The sequence below is a fragment of the Heteronotia binoei genome, chromosome 12 (assembly GCF_032191835.1).
Source record: "Heteronotia binoei isolate CCM8104 ecotype False Entrance Well chromosome 12, APGP_CSIRO_Hbin_v1, whole genome shotgun sequence".
Taxonomy (NCBI): domain Eukaryota; kingdom Metazoa; phylum Chordata; class Lepidosauria; order Squamata; family Gekkonidae; genus Heteronotia; species Heteronotia binoei.
The window spans coordinates 70223944-70244910 of record NC_083234.1 but is presented as its reverse complement, the minus strand read 5'-3'; the positions used below and the strand labels follow the sequence as shown (position 1 = coordinate 70244910).

The window sequence follows — 20967 nt, the reverse complement described above, 5'->3', positions numbered from 1 at the left end:
TCAGGTAATCACCTGAGTCAGGTGCACAGCATGGCCAAACGGTGCTGTCATTAGCTGTCCTGGTGCTTCCTGCACTGCCTCTAATGTTCTCCAATAAAAAGCACTGAGGAAGAACTGGCCTTCTCTCTATTCCTGTGTGCAGGGCTGCAATTCTAGCAGGAGCGCCTTTGAATATTAGGCCAAACCCTCCCCGATGTAGCCAATCCTCCAAGAGCTTACAAGGCTCTTTTTTGTAAGATCTTGGAGGATTGGCTACATCAGGGAGGGTGTGGCCTAATATGCAAAGGAGCTCCTGCTAGAATTCTACCCCTGCCTGTGTGATATGGTTGCCATTGTCCAGGTAGGCTTGCAAATTACAACAGATTCTCCAGTCCCCCTGGAGAAAATGGCTGCTCTGGATGGTGGATTCTGTGGCACTAGAGTCCTTCCCCTACCCAAATCCCACCCTCCCCAGACTCCACCCCCCAAATCTCCAGGGATTTCCCAACCCAAAACTGGCAATTGCACCGTGCAGAATTGCTGCTGTGTGGGTGAATTAATGGCGGTGGCGTTACATGACCAAGAAGCAACTGCCACTGCTGCCCGAGGAATGGAAAAACAGATGAGGTGTGGGTGAGCTGCTTAATGGAGGACCACGGGGAACCACTGGCTCAGCCTAGGATCTCCAAAACCTGGAGCCAGCCTGGGTGGTAAGATGCGGCCAGAGCCCAAGACATTCACAGAAGGGGACAAGTCATAGGAAGGACAGTTAGGCTACTGACAGGCGGGCATTTGGGGGCAGTTGGCAGGCATCTTGAATTGGGCCGGATCAAAAAGAGCCGTTCCGAAGCCTCCACATGCTTCCCCGGGAGGTGGCCCCATCCCGTCCTGGAGTCAGCTTTGGGCGTTGAACATATGGAGCTGCTTTATACTGAATCAGAACCTCTTGGGTCCATCAAAGTCAGTCTTGTCTACTCAAACTGGCAGCGGCTCTCCAGGGTCTCCAGCTGAGGTTTTTCACACCATTTTGCCTGGACCCTTTTGAGTTAGAGATGCCGGGGATTGAACCTGGGACCTTTTGCTTACCAAGCAGAAACTCTACCACTGAACCACCATCCCTCCCTTTCAGATGGAGAGGCACCTCAGAAGCCGGACCACTCTTTTCTCCCCCCTGCAAGTTAAGTGCTCATGCGCTCAAGCTCTCCTGGCAGTTTTTAAGGGGAAAAAAGACAGAAGCGGCTTGGGGCTTACACACCGCCAAGCCACCTCAGTTGTGCCCTTCCGCTTCCAGACAGCAAGGAGGCGACTGGCGTGCGGCTCAAACATTTGCTACCACTTTGGAAGTGGTAGCTTTTTAAGCTGCTCTCAGGACGCAGGAGGACGGGGCGAGTACGGGATGAGGAATGGCGGCAGACATTTTTGTGTGGGTTTTTTGGGCCAATTTCTGAGGCGTCTCTGAGTCGGTCCAAAGTGCCGGTCTGTTAGCAGCCTCAGAAGCCCATGAGCCGCAGTGCTGACCTCATTCCTGACGTGAATTCCCCGCTCCACTTGTGTGAAACAATCTTCCAAGAGACTCCTCAGAACAAAATGTGTCACGTTATCTTGTGCCACACAGCGGGGGTCCCGGAGAGTTACAGCAGTGATGGGATCCTTTAAAACCTAAAGAAAAAAACGAACGTATTAAAATCTTATCTGAGCTGATGTTTCCCCTCTACCAATATCACCACAATCTCTCTCTCTTCCTCTCTCTGGACCTATTTATATAGACCTGCTAGCACTGAAAAGAGTACGCCATACCTGCCACCAATTCTGTGTTTCTATTAAAGCCTAGCTCATAGGGGTGGGTCAAAAAAACGGGCTTCATGAAAAATGTCATCTTTTCACCTTGGCCTTAATTCCGTCAAGATCTGGGTTCAAATTTCCGCTTGGTAGTGAAGCACTCTGGGAGACTTCAGGCCAATCAATCTCCGTTAACCTAATCACCAGGTGGTTGTAAGAATAAATGGGGAGGGGGACACAGGCACCCCCAAGCACGCCACCCCAACTTCCGTAGAGCCCTAGGGTTGCCAGCTTCCAGGTGGTAGCTGGAGATCTCCTGGGATCTAGCTGATCTTCAGGTGACAGAGATCAGTTCACCTGGAGAAAATGGCCACTTTGAAAGGCGAACTCTATGGCATCATACCTCATTGAATTCCCTCCCCAAACCCCACCTACTTCAGACTCCACCCACCCAAACCTGAAGGTATTTCTCAACCTGGAGCTGGAATCCCTAGTCCAAATCTCCACTCTACCATGGAGATCCGGCGTGGTGTAGTGGTTAAGAGCAGCAGACTCTGATCTGGAGAGCCGGGTTTGATTCCCCACTCCTCCACATGAAGCCAGCTAGGTGACCTTGGGTCTATCACATTTCTCTCGGAGCTCTCTCACCCCCAAAAAACAAGTCTAGCTCATCACCTAACAGTGTGTAACTCTAAAAGAGCGAGAACTTACAGTTGCCAGACAATCTTAGGATCTCCTGGCTATTTTATACACCGTATGATAAGTAATTAATTAATTCTGCCACGGAAGACTGCTGGATGGCTTTAGGCCAGTCACACATTCGCAGCCTCACCTACCTCACAGGGTGGCTGCTCTGAGGAAAAAATTGAGAAGATGAAAGAAGCAGCTTTGGGTCTCTACTGGGGAGAAAGTGGAGGTATAAACAAAGTAAGTATTTAAAAAAAGAGAGAGAAGGAGGAGGAGGAAGAAGAAGAAATTAGATTTATACCCTTCCCTTCACTACCCAAAGGAGTCTCAGAGTGGCTCACTTCCTCTCCCACAACAGTTACCCTATGAGGCAGGTGGGGCTGAGAGAGCTCTGACAGAAACTGCTCTTGAGCAGAACAGCTCTGACAGAGTTATGACTGACCCAAGGTCACTCTAGCAGTTGCATGTGAAGGAGTGGGGAATCAAACCCGGTTCTCCCAGATAAGAGTCTGCACACTTAACCATTACACCAAACAGGCTCCTCCTAACCATGTATCTCTTCTGGGCTATCTCTGCTTGTGTCCCAATTCTACATGTGCTAAGCTGCTTACACGCAAGTATTGCTTGGCCAGGGCAACTTCGATGGTGTTCTCAAGGCACCTCCACGGCTTCATGGTGTCCAGCAGGCTTTCGGTCAATCTGGTTGTGCTGTGTGGATGAATTCTGGCCTGCGGCGTTGTGACCACCTCCGTCGGCTGTTCTGCTACAATTGAGCATCACAAGGCATCTTGAGACGGGGAAATCTATGTAGGATTTGCTACTAGCTCAACAAGCCTTTTTTGGCATATATCAGATTATAAACAAACAAACAAACAGCGACAGAAATAACAAAAACAGTCATATGGCGCTATGCACTGGACAATCGATCCTTGATGATCAGACTCAAGAATAAAGCAACCTTTTCAGTTATTTCAGATGAAAAATCATTCGGAAGATGGCATACCTTTGCAGCATCTGAGCACCTTGTCGTATTGAGCAGAACTGGGTCTAGAAACCTAAGGTGTACAGTATCACATTGGGAGCAGTAAAGAAGAATATGGAACAACAAATCAACTTGTTTGAAGTTGCATGTACAAAGTCTGTACAAATGCTGATGGGATACTATTACATCTGGCAAGAGTAAATGCTCTGCACAATTGTGGAACACGGAGAGTTGATAGATAAGAAGGCAGATGACCAATAATTGGGGAAATCCCAAAATACAAAGGGGAGCAAGATGTCTTTGCAGCACTAATTAGTTTTTGAAATTCTAGATCGAAGATTCTGCATTATGCACTCGTAAAAGGGAGCATGTAGAGAGAATCCATAGATAAACCCAAGGTGGATATTTTCTTCTCTGTGCAAGCGATCCATTTGGATGAGGATAGCAGGGGTCATTTTGCAGGAAAAAGAGGTGCCGGAGCTCATTAGCACATCTCATTTGCATCTGCCACACACCCCCTGACATCACTGGAAGGTGGACTAAATTATACCAGCTCACCATCTACCTTAAAATGCTTCTTGAATCACAATTGTCATCATAAAACCTTTCTCCCATCATATTTTTTAACATTTCTTTCTCCTCTGTGGCCACAGTGGCATGATGAAGATTTCTGTCATGATGAATTTTCTGTCTTTATATGTTTTGGATATTTCCCCAATCAAAGAGACTCACCACAACGGACTACTTCTAGGGTGATGCGGTTGGCGGAGGGTATCTCTGTATAGGAAGCAATGAAATCAACGCCTCTGTCATGGGCCCTTCTGATCAGGCCTTCTTGGTTATCAGGGAGGGCTTCGCCATCAATCATCCCAGAGCTCATGTGTTTTAGGCTGTACTTGCCAGACACCTGCCGGAGGGAAGAAGCAGAGGTTTTAAAGGGGTGGACTTTGCCATCTACAGGTTCTCATCAAAGCGGCCCTCTTGCTTCCCTGCAGAAGACACACTACTTCTTTGAAACTTTGATTATTAGCCACATGGTATTGATGGAACTCTCTATCTGGGGCGGTAACGCTCTGTATTCTTGATGCTTGGTGGGGATCACAGTGAGAGGGCTTCTAGTGTCCTGGCCGCACTGACGGACCTCCTGATGGCACCTGGGGGTTTTTTGCCACTGTGTGACACAGAGTGTTGGACTGGATGGGCCATTGGCCTAATCCAATATGGCTTCTCTTATGTTCTTAACTCTCTGTCTGGGGCAGTGATGCTCTGTATTCTTGGTGCTTGGTGGGGATCACAGTGAGAGGGCTTCTAGTGTCCTGGCCCCACTGATGGATCTCCTGATGACACCTGGTTTGAGTTCAGTGGCACCCTTAAGACCAACATTCTGCATATAAGCTTTTGTGTGCATACTTTCTGTATCTTTGTAAAAATATATTCAGGTGGGTAGCCATGTTGGTCTGAAGCAACAGAACAAAGTTTGGCTAATACCCCAGAATCAGGGCTTTTTTTTTTGTAACAATGGTGCTGTCAGGGGGAGTGGCCTAATATGCAAATCAGTTCCTGCTGGGCTTTTTTTGTAAAGAAAAGCCCAGCAGGAACTGATTTGCATATTAGGCCACACCCCCTGACAGCACCATTGTTTCGCGCAGGGCTTTTTGTGTAGATAAAGCCCAGCAGGAACTCATTTGCATATTAGGTCACACCCCCTGACAGCAAGCCATCCAGAACTTTGTTGGTCTTAAAGGTGCCTCTTGGACTCCGACTTTGTTCTGTGAAAATATGTTCTCATGTTTCATTTCCAAAAGAGCTATGAAAAAGTAGCTCCAGTTGTTTTTAAGACACAATTAGCAAAAAACAACCCTCCCCCACTGAATCCTGGCTGTTTTCAGTCTTTGTAGGGAAAATTTCAAGAAGACAACGCTTCTTGAGGTAAACCAGGGTTTAAGTAATGGTCTATGATGGGGTGGCCAACAGTAGCTCTCCAGATGTTTTTTGCCTACAACTCCCATCAGCCCGAGCCATTGGCCATGCTGGCTGAGGCTGATGGGAGTTGTAGGTAAAAAAACATCTGGAGAGCTACCGTTGGCCACCCCTGGTCTATGAGCTGACTCTAAAACCAGGAGTCAGCTCTCAGACAATAACTGTTTTCGCACACAGCTCACCTCGCAGCCACAATCCTGTTCCCTCCGCAGCGTCTGGTTGGATTTCCCACCATCTGTGCCAAAGTTACAGGAAATGCCGCAGCTTTTGCGTAGCAAACGTAAACCGTTAAAACCCAGTTTATGTTTGCTAAGCTAAGCAAAAGCCGCGGCACTTCCCGTAACTCTGGCGCAGATGCTGGGAAATCCGACAGACGCTGCAGAGGGAACAGAATTGTGACTGCGAGGTAAGCTGTGTGCGAAAACGGTCAATTACTTAAACCCTGGTTTGCCTCGAGAAGCACTGGTTTCATTTCTCTATAAATAACCAAAGTTAGAGCAAACCACAGTTTGGTGTTATATCTAAACAGACCCTGTGAGTGAATGCACAAAAAGCATATTTTTGGGGGTGGGGGGTGGGGAGGATTTGCAATCACAAATATAAGCCAATGAAGTACATTAGGCTGGAGCCCAGAAAGGCAGCCCCAATTCTGGCCCAGCTGCAAAGACAGTGTTCTTCCCAGCCTTCTCTCTCCCTGCTTCCCTGTGTCATACTATAAGTCATACTATATCCTGTGAATTTAGAGGAAGGAATTTGTGAATTCCCTGCATTGTGCAGGGGGTTGGACCAGAGGCGTCACTAGGGCAGGGCCAAGGGGGCCATTGCCCCCCCCCTAGAGCATTCTCATTGGCCCCCTAGGGCTCTTTGAAGGCAGCAGGCGGCAAGCAATCACAGTCTTTATTGGCGGGAGACCCGGGGAGGCTCTTTCAAGGCAGTGGCGAAGCGAGAGAAGGCCGGGAGGGAAGAGGAAAGCGCAGCTCTCCGCAGGCAGGCATCAGAGGGCGAGCAGGCAAACCAGGGAAGGGAGGACGTTGCGAGCCAACCAGCGAGGGAAAGGAGGCTTTAGACGCGCGGGGCGCAGGAGGGAAGGGAAGGGGGCAGGCAGGCAGAGAGCGAGGGAGTCCCTCACGCAGGAGGAAAACAGGCGGCATCGGCCGCGCTCGCAGCAGCAAGAGGAGGAGCGGGTGAGGGGTAGCGCAGGAGCATTGCCGGCAGTGCGCATGAGCGCCAGTGCTGAAGACTCCGCACCGCAGGCGCTGCTGCTGGCGGCGGGGGAGGAGGGGGCAGGCGACGAGGACCCGAAGCGGGCTTCTTTCTCGCTGGTTCTCGCCAGGTGCGCTGAGCTCCCCCAGCCGCCGCTCTCGGCTAGCAACTGGTCTTGCACAAGCCCGCGCCGCCGCCAGCGCCTTGGGAGGGACGGACTGATGGAAGAAGTAGTTTGCAGGACGAGCAGCGCCTCTCCTCAAGTTTCGGGACGGTTACCGTCCCCAAATCTTTCGGCTTCTCCAGGCGGAGGCTTCCTTTGTTCGAACGCGAGGGATTTAGCACCTCTGGGCAGCGCACGAGGACTGCTGCTCTTCCCTCCGAGTCCGGCACACTTGGCCCCAGGGTGCAACCGACTTGGCCCCAGGGTGCAACCCACGCACTTGGCCCCAGGGTGCAACCCACCCCAGTGACGCCACTGGGTTGGACTAGGACTCTGGGGGAACCTTCCAACTCCATGATTCTATTCTATGATTCTAAGTAGGGTTCCTCATGTCCGGACGGTAGCTGAAAATCTCCCACTATTAAAGTTGATCTTCAGATGACCACGATCAGTTTCCGTGGAGCAAATGGGGGGTGGATTCTTAGGCATGGTGCCCTGCTGAGGTCTCTCGTCTCCCACCCTCCCCAGGCTTTCCTCCCAAGATCTCCAGGTGTTTCCCAACCCAGAGTTGGTAACCCTAAGTGTGCAACTCCAGCAACTCCCATTGTGGTGGTTCTGAGCCAGCCTTACCAAGAACTGCGTAGAGTGGGTCGTTGAACCGATGTTCCACAGCAGGTTGTGCTGGCTTTTAAGCACCAGTACCACATTGAGCTCCTTAAAAGGGTCTCCTTTGTCGCAAGTCACATTCATGTTCAGCTCCACGGCCTGCATGCTGAAAAAATAAAATCCAAGATGAACGGCAAGAGCATGATTAGGCCTGCAATTTCCTTTTAACAGCTAGGCTTCCCAATGCCCCCCCCCCCCACCGCCCTGCCGGGGGACTCCCAAATTAGCGGCCTCCTCCCCCGCTCTCCAAAAATCCGGAAGCGGGGGGGGGGGAGGGACGGCGCCGTGTCTCTTTCCCTGCCTGCCTCCCTCGCAGGCTTCAGGCTCCTCCTTTCCTCCGGGTCACAAAGACCCGCCCACCGCCGGCCTGCTATTCGCTCCAGTCCGGCCTCCCTTCACGAGGTGCATGCTGGGACTCGTAGTCCTTGCGTCCTCTCCGGCTGCCGTGTGGCGTCTCCTCGGGGAGTCTGGCCGGGGGGGGGGGGAAGCTCTGCCCCCAGAGGACCATGTGCGTTTCTACCTCCGGAGGCTTCAGTCGCTGATTGAAAGGCTTCCTCTTGGGATGGTGTATCTGTGTTACTTTGAAGAAGTTGGCAGCAACTCGTGAGTAGAGAGGCCAATCCCCCTTCAGAGTCGCCAGAAATGGGCGGGGGGAGTCTTCTGAGCACTTCATTATTCTCTATGTGGAGATCGATTCTCATAGGGTATAATGGGGAATTGATCTGGAGGTTTTGGGGGCTCTGGGGGAGCTGTTGTTTGAGGTAGAGGCACCAAATTTTCAGTGTAGTATCTAGTGACTCTCCCCAAAGTATCCCCCAAGTTTCAAAACGATTGGACCATGGGGTCCAATTCTATGAGCCCCAAAAGAAGGTGCCCCTATCCTTCATTATTTCCTATGGAAGGAAGACATTTATAAAGGTGTGCCGTCCCTTTAAATTTGATGGCCAGAACTCCCTTGGTGTTATGCTTGTCACACCCTTGTTCCTTGCTCGGCCCCGATGTCTCCTGGCTCCACCCCCAAAGTCCCCAGATATTTCTTGAATTGGACTTGGCAACCCTATTAACAGCCCATGTACCTCTCACACAGATTCCACTCGGGGTTATGGTCTCCTAGACGAACACAAACTGAGAGCATCAGCCATACTATCCAAACTACTACTTAACCTCTGTCTATCATGAGCATTGTGCCAGGCACGGTATGACCAGAGATCTGCTGACTTTAGTCTTATGTGGGCTGGGTCCAGAGGTGTAACCCAGAAAACTGGGTTACACCTCTGAGGATGCCAGTCACAGTTGCTGGCGAAACGTCAGGTCTCACAATGCCAAGACCACGGCCACACTGCCCGGAAAACCTACAACAACCTGTATTCATTTAACCAGATTTAACAGGGGGAAAAAAAGAGTGCTTGTCCTTTAGATGAAATAGGGTTTGGAAAAACCACAACTGGGAAAAATCCATAGCTGTTCCTGAAACTATGCACTATGTGGTGCCTTAACATTCACATGCCTGTACTTACGTGTGCGCGTGCACCCCTACGTACACTAAGGAACAATCCAGCAATGAATTAGATATCTTAAGCTCATTGAAATAAATGAGCTTAAGCATGTTTAAACTTAATGACCCCCAAACTACCCTGAGCTGGATGGCCAAGGCTAGCCTGACCTCACTTGATCTTGGAAGTTAAGCAGGTTCAGCCCTGGCTAAGACTTTGATGGGAGACCATAAAGGAATTCCAGGGATGCTATGCAAAGACAGGCCATGCAAACCACCTCAATTGATCTCTTGCCTTGAAAATCCTACAGGATTGCCAGATGACTGCTGCAATCGATGTTCCCCCTAAGCTGCAGAGTCTTGTGAGCAAAAATGCACCTTTGTGAGCTATTGTTATTAAAGTTGTGAGCTACTAGCATTGAAGTTGTGAGCTACTGCATAAATTATTGTGCTCTGGGGCCATTTTTTCCGGAGCTAAGACAAAAATGTGTGAGCTGGAGGCTAAAAATCTGTGAGCTAGCTCACGCTAACTCATTTTAGAGAGAACACACCCCATGGCGTTTTACACATGCATAACCTGCGGGCCCTATGATGCTTAGATCAATTCCGTAGGGCCTGTAAGACCCACCTTTTCAAGATGGCCTTCAACTAGTGACAAAGCTAGGAAATGCTGCTGGAAATGCTTTTAGTTACTGAATCCCACTGAAGTTCTAATGTTTATAACGCCACATTGTTAAATGTTAAATTTTAATAATCTATAATTTGTTTTAACCATGTTTTTATAAGTATAATTGATGTACAATGCATTTTATGTTGTGAGCCGCCCTGAGCCTGCTTCGGCGGGGAGGGCGGGATAGAAATAAAAAATTTAAAAAATTTAAAATTACCCAGAGTCCTGGTGGTCCTGCTGGAGCCACACGATATGTGCTTCTTTCCTGGGGTGCTTGCTGGGTTGAGGACAGCTTTTGACCTCTGAGGAGATGACATCCATCTCCAGGTACTGCCCAGCATCGAAATCCGTCTCTGAGATGCAGTCCTTGGAAGTACCGATCTCTGAAGAACACAGAAAGACAATCCACCTTTTCTGGACGCTCACACACAAGGGCTCTATTTCTGATCAGGTCAGGCTGGGCTAAGCAGGATATCGTGAATGATGATCAGGAACAGAAGCGCAAAGAGAAACTTCCCCACTTGCCGAGTCTGAATCCAGAACAACTTTTATTTAAATATATTGTTTGTATACAGAGAATAACATTGATGCAGTAATGCCTTGATTTTCATTACACATACATACTGTTATATAAAATAGAGTTGTACAGCTATAGAGTGTTCACAAGAAAAGAATGCTCTCGTGGATAACCCGTTGGTTAAGTGAAGAAGAAAGAGTGGTGTCAACCTCTATCCTATCCAGAATTGGATACCACTTTGCATAGAAATCATTAGCTGCCTTTATCGGGTCTATGGTGTCAATATCGGCTGTGATTTTCTCCATCGTGATGAAGTCCCAAATTTTGAGGATCCAATTATCTATGGACAGATTGAGCTTAGATTTCCAATTCAGGGCTATTATATTCTTGGCTGCTGTTATAAGCGAGAGAATAAGGGATAGTTTAGATCTTGTAGCCTTTACAGAATGCCAATCATTTAGAATGATGATCACTTGCCAAGTCAACAGGAAGACAGCGGCTTCATCTCAGGTTTAGGGGAAGGGAAGACTAATAAGTAAGAACTTAGAATGGGATAGAGAAGGCAGAGAAAGAAGTCCTTTTCTCTCTTTCTCACAATACAAGAACACATGGACATTCACTGAAATTGCTGAGCGGTCGGGTTAGAACTGATAAAAGGAAGTACTTCTTCATCCAAAGGGTGATTAACGCATGGAATTCACTGCCACGGGAGGTGGTGGTGGCTGCAAGCATAGACAGCTTCAAGAGGGGAAGCACAGAGAACATTCGATATTACTTTTAAAATAACAAATCAATCTAATCCTGCTAAGTTGCAAGAAGCAGCAAGAGGAACCATTCCAAGAGGCCAAGCGCAGCGGTGTCCACAGATTCCGGTTGGCTAGCAAGCTCAGCCATGGATTTGTGGACCACCATTTCCAAAAGCTTTGTCCATCGACACAAAAGAAAAGACAACCCCGGTTGACTTTTAATTCTATTTCTCTTCTGGGTTGACTTGTGTTTTCAAGCTTTACCTGCTCTTTTGTCATATGGACATATGAAGCTGCCTTATGAAGCTGCCATATGAAGCTGCCTTTGTCATATGGACATATGAATCAGACCCTTGGTCCATCAAAGTCAGTATTGTCTACTAAGACTGGCAGCGGCTCTCCGGGGTCTCAAGCTGAGGTCTTTCACGCCTACTTGCCTGGACCCTTTTTTGGAGATGCCAGGGATTGAACCTGGGACCTTCTGCTTACCAAGCAGATGTTCAACCACTGAGCCACCATCCCTCCCTGTCCTATTGAACTTGTTCCATTCGTTACAGATTTTTGATATTGCTTCCTATTGCCTTTATGGTTTAGCTCCAGGCTGCTCCTTATAGGTGCCTTTCTCATGCTAGTTTGATTGGTGACTTGCTAGTGACTGATCGGCTTTTTATCATTTTATACTGGTCCTGTATGTCCGCTCCTTTGTATTTTTCATTAGCGCTTTCACTGTTGCTGTTTTGCTTAATTTTAATTCTACCGGGGGGTTTGTTTTGGATTGCTGTAAGTGGCATCCAACAATTTTCTCCAGAGTCTACCAAGAACTATATTTATCAAATACATAATAAATTGTCTATTCTTGGGCCAGCTTTCCGATGAGAAATGGCTCAAAATAGCATATGAAAGAGAACAGCCCATAACAATAAATATAACAAAGGCATTTCAAAGGTAGAGTAGAAATGAATTTTAAAAACACATCAATCACACATTTCCTCCGGGCGGTATAAGGAAGGGATCCTGTTATGCTTTAATCAAGATCGTAATGGGACTCACCTTTGCCTACTTGAAAGTGGATCTGCTGCGGGCTTCCTACATTGGCAAAGGAAGAAACACCCCCGTACTTTAATTTGGCCCACTTCAAGAGCTCCTCGCCATTGGCAAAGGAAGGAAGTTCGGTTGTGTTGGTTTCTCTGTTGTTCATCCTAAGCAAGACGTTTTCACGGTTCTAGAAAAGAAAGGCAGAGCAGCATCATAAGGGATGAAGCAGCCCAGTCTGGTGATGAGACACGAGCAAGGGTTGCCAGCCTCCAGGTGTGGCCTGGAGATCTCCTGCTTTTACCACTGATCTCCAGCTGGCAGAGATCAACTCCCCTGGAGAAAATGGCTGCTTTGAAGGGTGGACTCTACAGCATTGAACCATGCTGAGGTTCTTCCCTCCCCAAACCCCGCCCTCTCCCGGATGCACCCTCAAACTCTCCAAGTATTTTCCAACACAGACCTGGCAACCCTAGATACCACAACTTCTCACCAACCTCTGCCTGACCTGTATCACTTCAGATTGCCATGACAGAAAATTAATAAAACCAAATGTTCCTCCAAGTCCAAAAAATCCCTAGACGTAGAAAAGTAGTGAGTCTGGAATGATCTATCTGAGCCTTTTTTTCTGTGACATTTTAGTTTTATATGTACAGGTATCTTTTCTATATTGTATCTTTAAAAACATAAGAGCCCTGTTGAATCAAACCGGAAGGGAGGGGGGAGCGAAGTCTCCTCCAGCTCTCTCTTCAAAAAATGTTCAGATGCTGGCTGCCTTGAAGCCGGTAGGGCCCAGCCTCATTGAGGCATGCTCCTCGGGGGGGGGGGGGGGACTGGAGCATGGCGGAAGGGAAGGGAGGGGGCTGGTGACAGCAGCAGCAGCGGGGGGGGGGGAGAGGCAAATTTAGGCAATTGTCTTGGGCACCAGGAGGGGGAGGAGCCCAATTCAGCGCTCCCCCTCCCGGCCCCCTAAGCAACTGCCTAGTTTGCCTAGTGGGCGAGCCAGCCCTGCCACCAAACAAGAAAAATGCCCAGTAGGGGGATAAGATCTATCTGCAGTACATGGAACAGAGGGAGGAGGTATTCCTCCATTTAAGGCAGAGGTCAGGGTGTGCCTTGGCACTAGACCTACCCCGCCATATTTCATCCATAACCGGGCCCTTCCCTGTCTCTCCGTGCTGACAGGCAAGGAGTACAGCTGAAGGGTTCCACATGCATCCAAGACTGAAACGGGAAATGGTTATTGGCACAACAAAGAGAATGCTTGGACACGTAGCTTCTTCTGCCACTTCTTAGGCTTTCACATTTATTTTTACACCTTCTGCCTCACAAATTCTGGAAAAGGAAGGACAGCTCTCTCCCTGCCCGTCCTGCCCCCCCCCCCATAACCTTTTCGGTATGGAAAGAAGGACAGACAGACAGAGAGAGAGAGGTCAGAAAGAAGGTGACAGCTAATCTCAGGCCATGATCAAAGCCATTTTAAGACCTATTGTTGCCTGCTTTGGAATGGGGGAAAAAGGCAAGGCGTCAACAAGCAGGGAAGGCAGGGCTCAAAGGACTTCTTTGAAGGAGTGGACTGGGGCCTCCAGTGTTAGGAAAAGTAACATCAGTTAAATTTTGGAAACTGCCAGGGAACTGAGTTCCAAGAATGGCATTTTAGCAGCACTTCCAATCCAAAGTGGTGGTCATATGTCTGTAACGTACACAACGTTGGACCTGAGACTCTAAGCTCTTGGGACGCTCACTGGATTTTAATGCATACGAAGGCTACAAAATCACGAAAGGAAATGTTTTGTTCTCCAATAAATGGCTTAAGAGTTAGATTACTGTCTTCTTAATGATCCTCTCTTCACGCTGTTTTAATGGTTTGCGTATCATACCAGATGCTATTCTGAAATTAATTCAATATTGTTGGAAACAAAGATACTTCGAAAATTAAACAGGGTAAATACGGCAATTGGTTGGATTGAGCCACAAAGGTTACAGAATTCTCTTAAACTGAAAGATTTCGGAAGCTTTAAAAGCCGAGGAGGAAATTTTAGACCGCCTTGTTAAGGATGATGCAGTGTTATAAAGAGCATTAGTCAGTTTTTGGAAATTTGAAAAAAAAAAAATGGTGTGTGTGAGGAATTAATCCGCTTTGTTAAAGATGATACATATAGCGTGATGTCAGTCAGTTTTGGAAACTTGAAACATCTGGAATTAAAACAAATCTGCTTCATTAATGACGATGCAAATGTTGTATTGATTAATTGAAAATATACTGACCCACGGATACCAACCCACACATTCTCGAGGAGAACGATAATGGGGATGGATAAGCTGGGTTTTTTTTACTATCTTATACTGACCCGTTATTTACTTAGAGAGCTTCACTTTTCACCCTGGCTGCAAAAAAAGAATCAGGGCCAAGACTGCAACTCAGTAAATAAATCTTAACTGGTTTCCTCTTAGGTGTTTATAACTCTACTGTATACCAATACCTGTGACTAATGAGGTCTTTTATGGTTGAGTCTATTAGTAATTGTATTTCTGTAATTTAATATTACTTGCTTCTTTATCGGATTTTTTGATGATGTTTTGAGTTTTGTTTGACCTTTTTAATCATCATGTTCTTAATTTTCCATTGTGATGGCTTTTGGCTATAAAATAAATATTTCTGCTCCGTAAGATAATGCGGATGAGGTGGGAATCAATATCGTTTTAAAAATCCACCTTGATTTATCCCCACCCACTGAAGTACCCCCCCCCAGACAAATATACACTTTTTACATTAGATCCGAGTCCAGTAGTAGCACCTTAAGATACCAACTTTTGAGAGGCAAAGCTCTCTTCATTAGACTCTAATCCAGGGGTCCTCAACCTACGGCCCGCGGGCCAGATGCGGCCCGCTGAGGACGTTTATGCGGCCCGCCGGGTTATGGCAAAATCAGACCGGAAGTGACGTTCGACCTAAACTCGCGTTAGCAACGCACACTTCCGGCACTGGGCTGAGGCGGCGGAGACAGAGTGTGAGGTGATACCGAGGTGAGGTTGTGTGGTGTGGGGAAGGGAGAGAGATGCAGAAGACGGAGAACTGACGGCCCGCGGCCTTGTACAGTAACGGCAGTCCGGCCCTCCAACAGTCTGAGGGACAGTGAACTGGCGCCCTATTTAAAAAGGTTGAGGACCCCTGCTCTAATCCCAGACCGATTCCCCACTAGCCTAATGCCGCTCTCACTCGCCTCTTCTCCGCAGGGCTTCTGTCGGATTTCACACTATCTGCCCCGGGGCTGCAACTCGCTCCACCTCTTTCGCACAGCAAACAAGATCCTCTAAAAACCGGTTTCTGTTTGCCGCACGAAAAAGGCGGAGCAAGTTGCAGCCCCGGGGCAGATAGTGTGAAATCTGACGGAAGCCCCACAGAGAAGAGCGGCATAAGGCTAGTGGGGAATCGGTCCCAGTGCTCTACTGTCAATCAACACAGCTACTCTCTGAAACGTTTTATGTTGTTTATATTGTTGGGAGGAGATCAAAGTTCTATGATATACACTTCGTGCTCTTCCCAAACCATCCTCATGCTTGATTTTCCCTATGATTCACCTAATAAAAAGAACAGTGACCTTAATATCAAGAAGGAATTTTATCTGTGCCAGTTTTTATTCTGTCAAGGACGAGTGGACTCCTGTGACGATAGATCCAGGTGGGCAGCCGTGTTGGTGTGAAGCAGCAGCGCAAAGCTCAAATCCAGTGGAACGTTTAAGACCAACAAAATGTTATTCAAGGCACAAGCTTTTGTGTGTACACACATGCTTCTTCAGATACACTGGAACAGAAGCTACCAGTCCATACCTATAGGCAGCATTCCCTCTAAGCTGAGTTAGTGTGAGCTAGCTCACAGTTTTTTAGCCTCCGGCTCACACATTTTTGTCTTAGCTGAGGAAGGATGGTCCCAGAGCCAACTAATAAATGCAGTAGCTTACAACTTTAATGCCAATAGCTCATGAAGTATTTGCTCACAAGGTTTCACAGCTTAGAGAGAGTATTGCATATAGGAAGAAGGTGAGCAGCAAATTAGCATACAGTATAATAAAGCCCTGTGGTGCAAAGTGGTAAAGCTTCAGTACTGCAATCTGAGCTCTCTGCTCACGACCTGAGTTTGATCCCGGCGGAAGATGGGTTCAGGTAGCCGGCTCAAGGTTGACTCAGCCTTCCATCCTTCCGAGGTTGGTAAAATGTACCCAGCTTGCTGGGGGTAAAGTGATGATATTGGATTTGGATTTATATCCCGCCCTATACTCTGAATCTCAGAGCGGTCACAATTTCCTTTACCTTCCCCCCCCCCCCCACGCAACAGACACCCTGTGAGGTGGGTGGGGCTGAGAGAGCTCTTACAGCAGCTGCCCTTCCAAGGACAATTCCTATAAGAGCTACGACCCAAGACCATTCCAGCAGGTGCAAGTGGAGGAGTGGGGAATCAAACCCGGTTCTCCCAGATAAGAGAGCTATGGCTGACCCAAGGCCATGCTAGCAGGTGCAAGTGGAAGAGTGGGGAATCAAACCCGCTTCTCCCAGATAAGAGAGCTATGGCTAACCCAAGGCCATTCCAGCAGCTGCAAGTGGAGGAATGGGGAATCAAACCCGGTTCTCCCAGATAAGAGAGCTATGGCTGACCCAAGGCCATTCCAGCAGCTGCAGGTGGAGGAGTGGGGAATCAAACCCGCTTCTCCCAGATAAGAGAGCTATGGCTGACCCAAGGCCATTCCAGCAGCTGCAGGTGGAGGAGTGGGGAATCAAACCCGCTTCTCCCAGATAAGAGAGCTATGGCTGACCCAAGGCCATTCCAGCAGCTGCAGGTGGAGGAGTGGGGAATCAAACCCGCTTCTCCCAGATAAGAGAGCTATGGCTGACCCAAGGCCATTCCAGCAGCTGCAGGTGGAGGAGTGGGGAATCAAACCCGCTTCTCCCAGATAAGAGAGCTATGGCTGACCCAAGGCCATTCCAGCAGCTGCAGGTGGAGGAGTGGGGAATCAAACCCGCTTCTCCCAGATAAGAGAGCTATGGCTGACCCAAGGCCATTCCAGCAGCTGCAGGTGGAGGAGTGGGGAATCAAACCCGCTTCTCCCAGATAAGAGAGCTATGGCTGACCCAAGGCCATTCCAGCAGCTGCAGGTGGAGGAGTGGGGAATCAAACCCGCTTCTCCCAGATAAGAGAGCTATGGCTGACCCAAGGCCATTCCAGCAGCTGCAGGTGGAGGAGTGGGGAATCAAACCCGCTTCTCCCAGATAAGAGAGCTATGGCTGACCCAAGGCCATTCCAGCAGCTGCAGGTGGAGGAGTGGGGAATCAAACCCGCTTCTCCCAGATAAGAGAGCTATGGCTGACCCAAGGCCATTCCAGCAGCTGCAGGTGGAGGAGTGGGGAATCAAACCCGCTTCTCCCAGATAAGAGAGCTATGGCTGACCCAAGGCCATTCCAGCAGCTGCAGGTGGAGGAGTGGGGAATCAAACCCGCTTCTCCCAGATAAGAGAGCTATGGCTGACCCAAGGCCATTCCAGCAGCTGCAGGTGGAGGAGTGGGGAATCAAACCCGCTTCTCCCAGATAAGAGAGCTATGGCTGACCCAAGGCCATTCCAGCAGCTGCAGGTGGAGGAGTGGGGAATCAAACCCGCTTCTCCCAGATAAGAGAGCTATGGCTGACCCAAGGCCATTCCAGCAGCTGCAGGTGGAGGAGTGGGGAATCAAACCCGCTTCTCCCAGATAAGAGAGCTATGGCTGACCCACGGCCATTCCAGCAGCTGCAGGTGGAGGAGTGGGAAATCAAACCCGCTTCTCCCAGATAAGAGAGCTATGGCTGACCCAAGGCCATGCCAGCAGCTGCAAGCGGAGGAGTGGAGAATCAAACCCGGTTCTCCCAGATAAGATTCCGCACACTTAACCACTACACCAAACTGGCTTTCAGTGTACACGACTGAGGAAGGCAATGGCAAACCACCCCGCAAAAAAGACTGCCGTGAAAACGTCATGATGCGACGTCACCCCAGAGTCGAAAACAACTGGTGCTTGCACAGGGGGACTACCTTGACCTTTTATAATAAAAGTGTTTGACAGATGCAAAGACCAAACTTGCAAAGACCAGCAGACTTGAACTTTGTTCAGCCGGACTCTTGTTAGGCTGCTGAAATGTGTTGAAAATCCCCCCCTTGCTGTGCTTCTAGATTGCCCTGAAGGGTTTAGAATGGTCTGTTTTTGAGCAAGCCGAGAACAATTTGGCCCAGCGGTGGGATTTTCCAGGGCTTGGTGTGGCTCATCTGTTTGTCCACCTCTACCCAGCAATTCTGCAGATCTCCTCTTGCCCGGCAGACCGAGAAAGGCGGGAACTCTGACAAAGAGGCTGTCCAGCGGTTTGCCCTCCTGACCTCGTGCCAGGCAGGGAAGGGAGAGTTCAACCAGAGGGAGCCACTGCTCAATCTGATAGCGCCTCGCACCCTACTCCCCCCTCCATCCCTATTGTCGGCTTTTTAAAAAAATTATTATTAGCCACAAATAGGAAAGAGTTGTATTTTGCTAACAAAGCTCACAGACTCGACTGAGCCGGCTGGAGCCAAATCTCGTTTCTGACCTTACTCCAAACGGCCAGAGGAAACGGGAGACTTTCCCAAGTGCTGTGCGTCACTCCCTGCTCAGGATGGCGTGCCGCTTCGCTCTATGGCGTGCGGGGGGGTGGGGAGTGTAAGCTGCGGAGATCTACTGGAAATGCCTTGTTGGCATGTCCAGCGTCTGTTATAATTCCCAGCAATAAACCCTGTTTTCAAGTCTGCATCGCTGCTCTATCACTCCTCCTATTTTTTTTTCTATTTTGGTGGACGCTTGTCAACATTTTGTTAGCAGGAGTTGCTGGAGCAGAGGTGATTTTGCACTGTGCTCTTGGATACAAGAATAAGAAAGTGATGCAAGTAGATTCAAGGGTACGAGATCAGAGATTTTATCCGATGTCTGCTTCCAGACAGCTCTAGCCACTGCTTTTAAAATTGCGTGATTTTCCGTATTGTGGAAAGACTAAAGGTAGACAGTGACACTGAAATAAATGTTATTTGCCTTCATGCCATGAAAAGCTTCATCTGCCCATCCCAACACATTAAACCACATTAAAGAGACAGGATGCTTTTCTCTCCATGCCAGCTGGCATACCCATAAGGCGGCGATCCCCAACATTTTTGGCACCAGGGACTGGTTTTGTGGAAGACAATTTTTCCCTGGACTGGGGCGGGGGAGATGGTTTTGGGATGATACAATTGTGCACTTTCTTTCTATTGGTTTGGTGTAGCTGCTGGAATGGCCTTGGGTCAGCCATAGCTCTCACAGAGTTGTCCTTAAAAGGGCAGCTTCTGGGAGAGCTCTCTCAGCCCCACCCACTTCACAGGGTATCTGTTGTGGGGAAGGAAGATAAAGGAGATTGTGAGCCGCTCTAAGACTCTGAGATTCGGAGTGGAGGGCGGGATATAAATCCAGTGTCATATTATTATTATCATCATCATCATCATCATCATCATCATCATCATCATCATCATCATCATCATCATCATTATTATTATTATTATTATTATTATTATTACATTGTGATATATAATGAAATAATTATACAATTCCCAGCCCGGTTGCTAACAGGCCACGGACCGGTACTGGTCCACAGCCCAGGGGTTGAGGACCCCTGCCAAAAGGGACCAAAAATGATGGCTGAAATTTCATGAGAGGAAGAAACCTTGTGAGAGTTCAGGAAGCCCTATATAGAGAGTGTGCATGGCTTTGCATGCTGTTTTTGGAATGGGGTGGGGGAGGGAGGACTGGGAACAGTGTAAGGTTGCCAGCCTCCAGATTGGGCCCTGAGATCTCCCGCTTTTACAACTGATCTTCAGCTGGCAGAGATCAGCTCCCCTGGAGAAAATGGCTGCTTGGAAGGGTGGACTCTATGGCATTGGACCATGCTGAGGCCCCTCCCCTCTCCAAACAACGCCTTCTCCTGAATCCACCCCCAAAGTCTCCAGGTATTTTCCAATTCACACCTGACAACCCTAGAACAGCTGCTTTGGCTCCTGCGTGGGTGGGGTGGGGGCCTCAGGCAGCAAAATGGGCATCCTCTATTAATTTTCATTCATTTTGAGGAGCTTTCTTCTTTGGATAACCCAAAAGAGCTCTGATTCAAGCTCTGATTTGCCAAACCTTAAAAATGTAAACAGAGAGCCCCAATCTGAATAGCCCAGGCAAGCCCAATCTCATCAGATTCGGAAGCTAACTGTGGTTAGTACTTGGATGGGAGACTTCCTTGTAATACCCAGTTGAGAGGACAGGGGCAGGCTGTAATTTCAGCCATCTTTCTGAATATCCTCCAGGTCTCCAGTAGGGGTCAGTCCCCAGAGGACAGCATGACTTCCAGGTGCAAACACACACGCGCACACACACACACACACACACACAAGTATACACATTTTTTAAAAAATGTAAACAGAGAAAGTAGCCTTTGCCTATCTCCAATTGCACTGAGCTGACATGGTGTCTGTTGCCACAAGAGAGGCAAAAAAAAATTGCAAAAGTAAAAAGCAGGAATGCAGAGTGCTTGTTAATCTCAAGGAAAGAGAAAAAAAAAAGACACAGCAGTTCCTGGAGAAATGTGCAAGCGATCCAACTAAGCCAGTGTGGATTTCAGGAGTACAAGGTACACCTTGAAAGCATTATTCCGCTTGGGTGGGACCCAAATTTCATTTTAAGCCCCGATATTCGAAATGTTTACGTTGAAGTCAGTCCTATCAATTCCGGCAGTACACAGTAAACCACACAAAATTGCAACTTGCAAAAGATGTTGCCAGCAAACCTTTTCCCCCCACTCATTTGATATTTTCATCTCCACTCCTTAATTTATCAGCCACTCGTTTGGAGTTTTTAAGATCAAGGAGGCTAAACATATGAAATAGTAACGATCGCAACAAGAGATATAAACAAAGCACTTTTTAAAGCACTCTTAAAGCCCCACAACAGACATCCTGTGAGGTAGGTGGAGCTGAGAGAGCTCTCACAGAAGCTGCCCTTTCAGGGAC

At 48.3% G+C, this 20967-nt stretch overlaps 1 protein-coding gene across 1 annotated transcript in view; it reads right to left on the bottom strand.

The window, feature by feature from the left end:
* ENG (endoglin) overlaps positions 1–20967 on the bottom strand; it is a 93249-nt gene that overhangs the window by 20121 nt on the left and 52161 nt on the right. The window contains exons 5-10 of the mRNA XM_060250635.1: positions 11915–12086; positions 9819–9984; positions 7404–7545; positions 4160–4334; positions 3057–3208; positions 1498–1638 (exon numbers count right to left, since the gene is read on the bottom strand). Coding sequence (XP_060106618.1) covers positions 1498–1638; positions 3057–3208; positions 4160–4334; positions 7404–7545; positions 9819–9984; positions 11915–12086 — 948 coding nt within the window. The remainder of the gene's footprint in view (positions 1–1497; positions 1639–3056; positions 3209–4159; positions 4335–7403; positions 7546–9818; positions 9985–11914; positions 12087–20967) is intronic.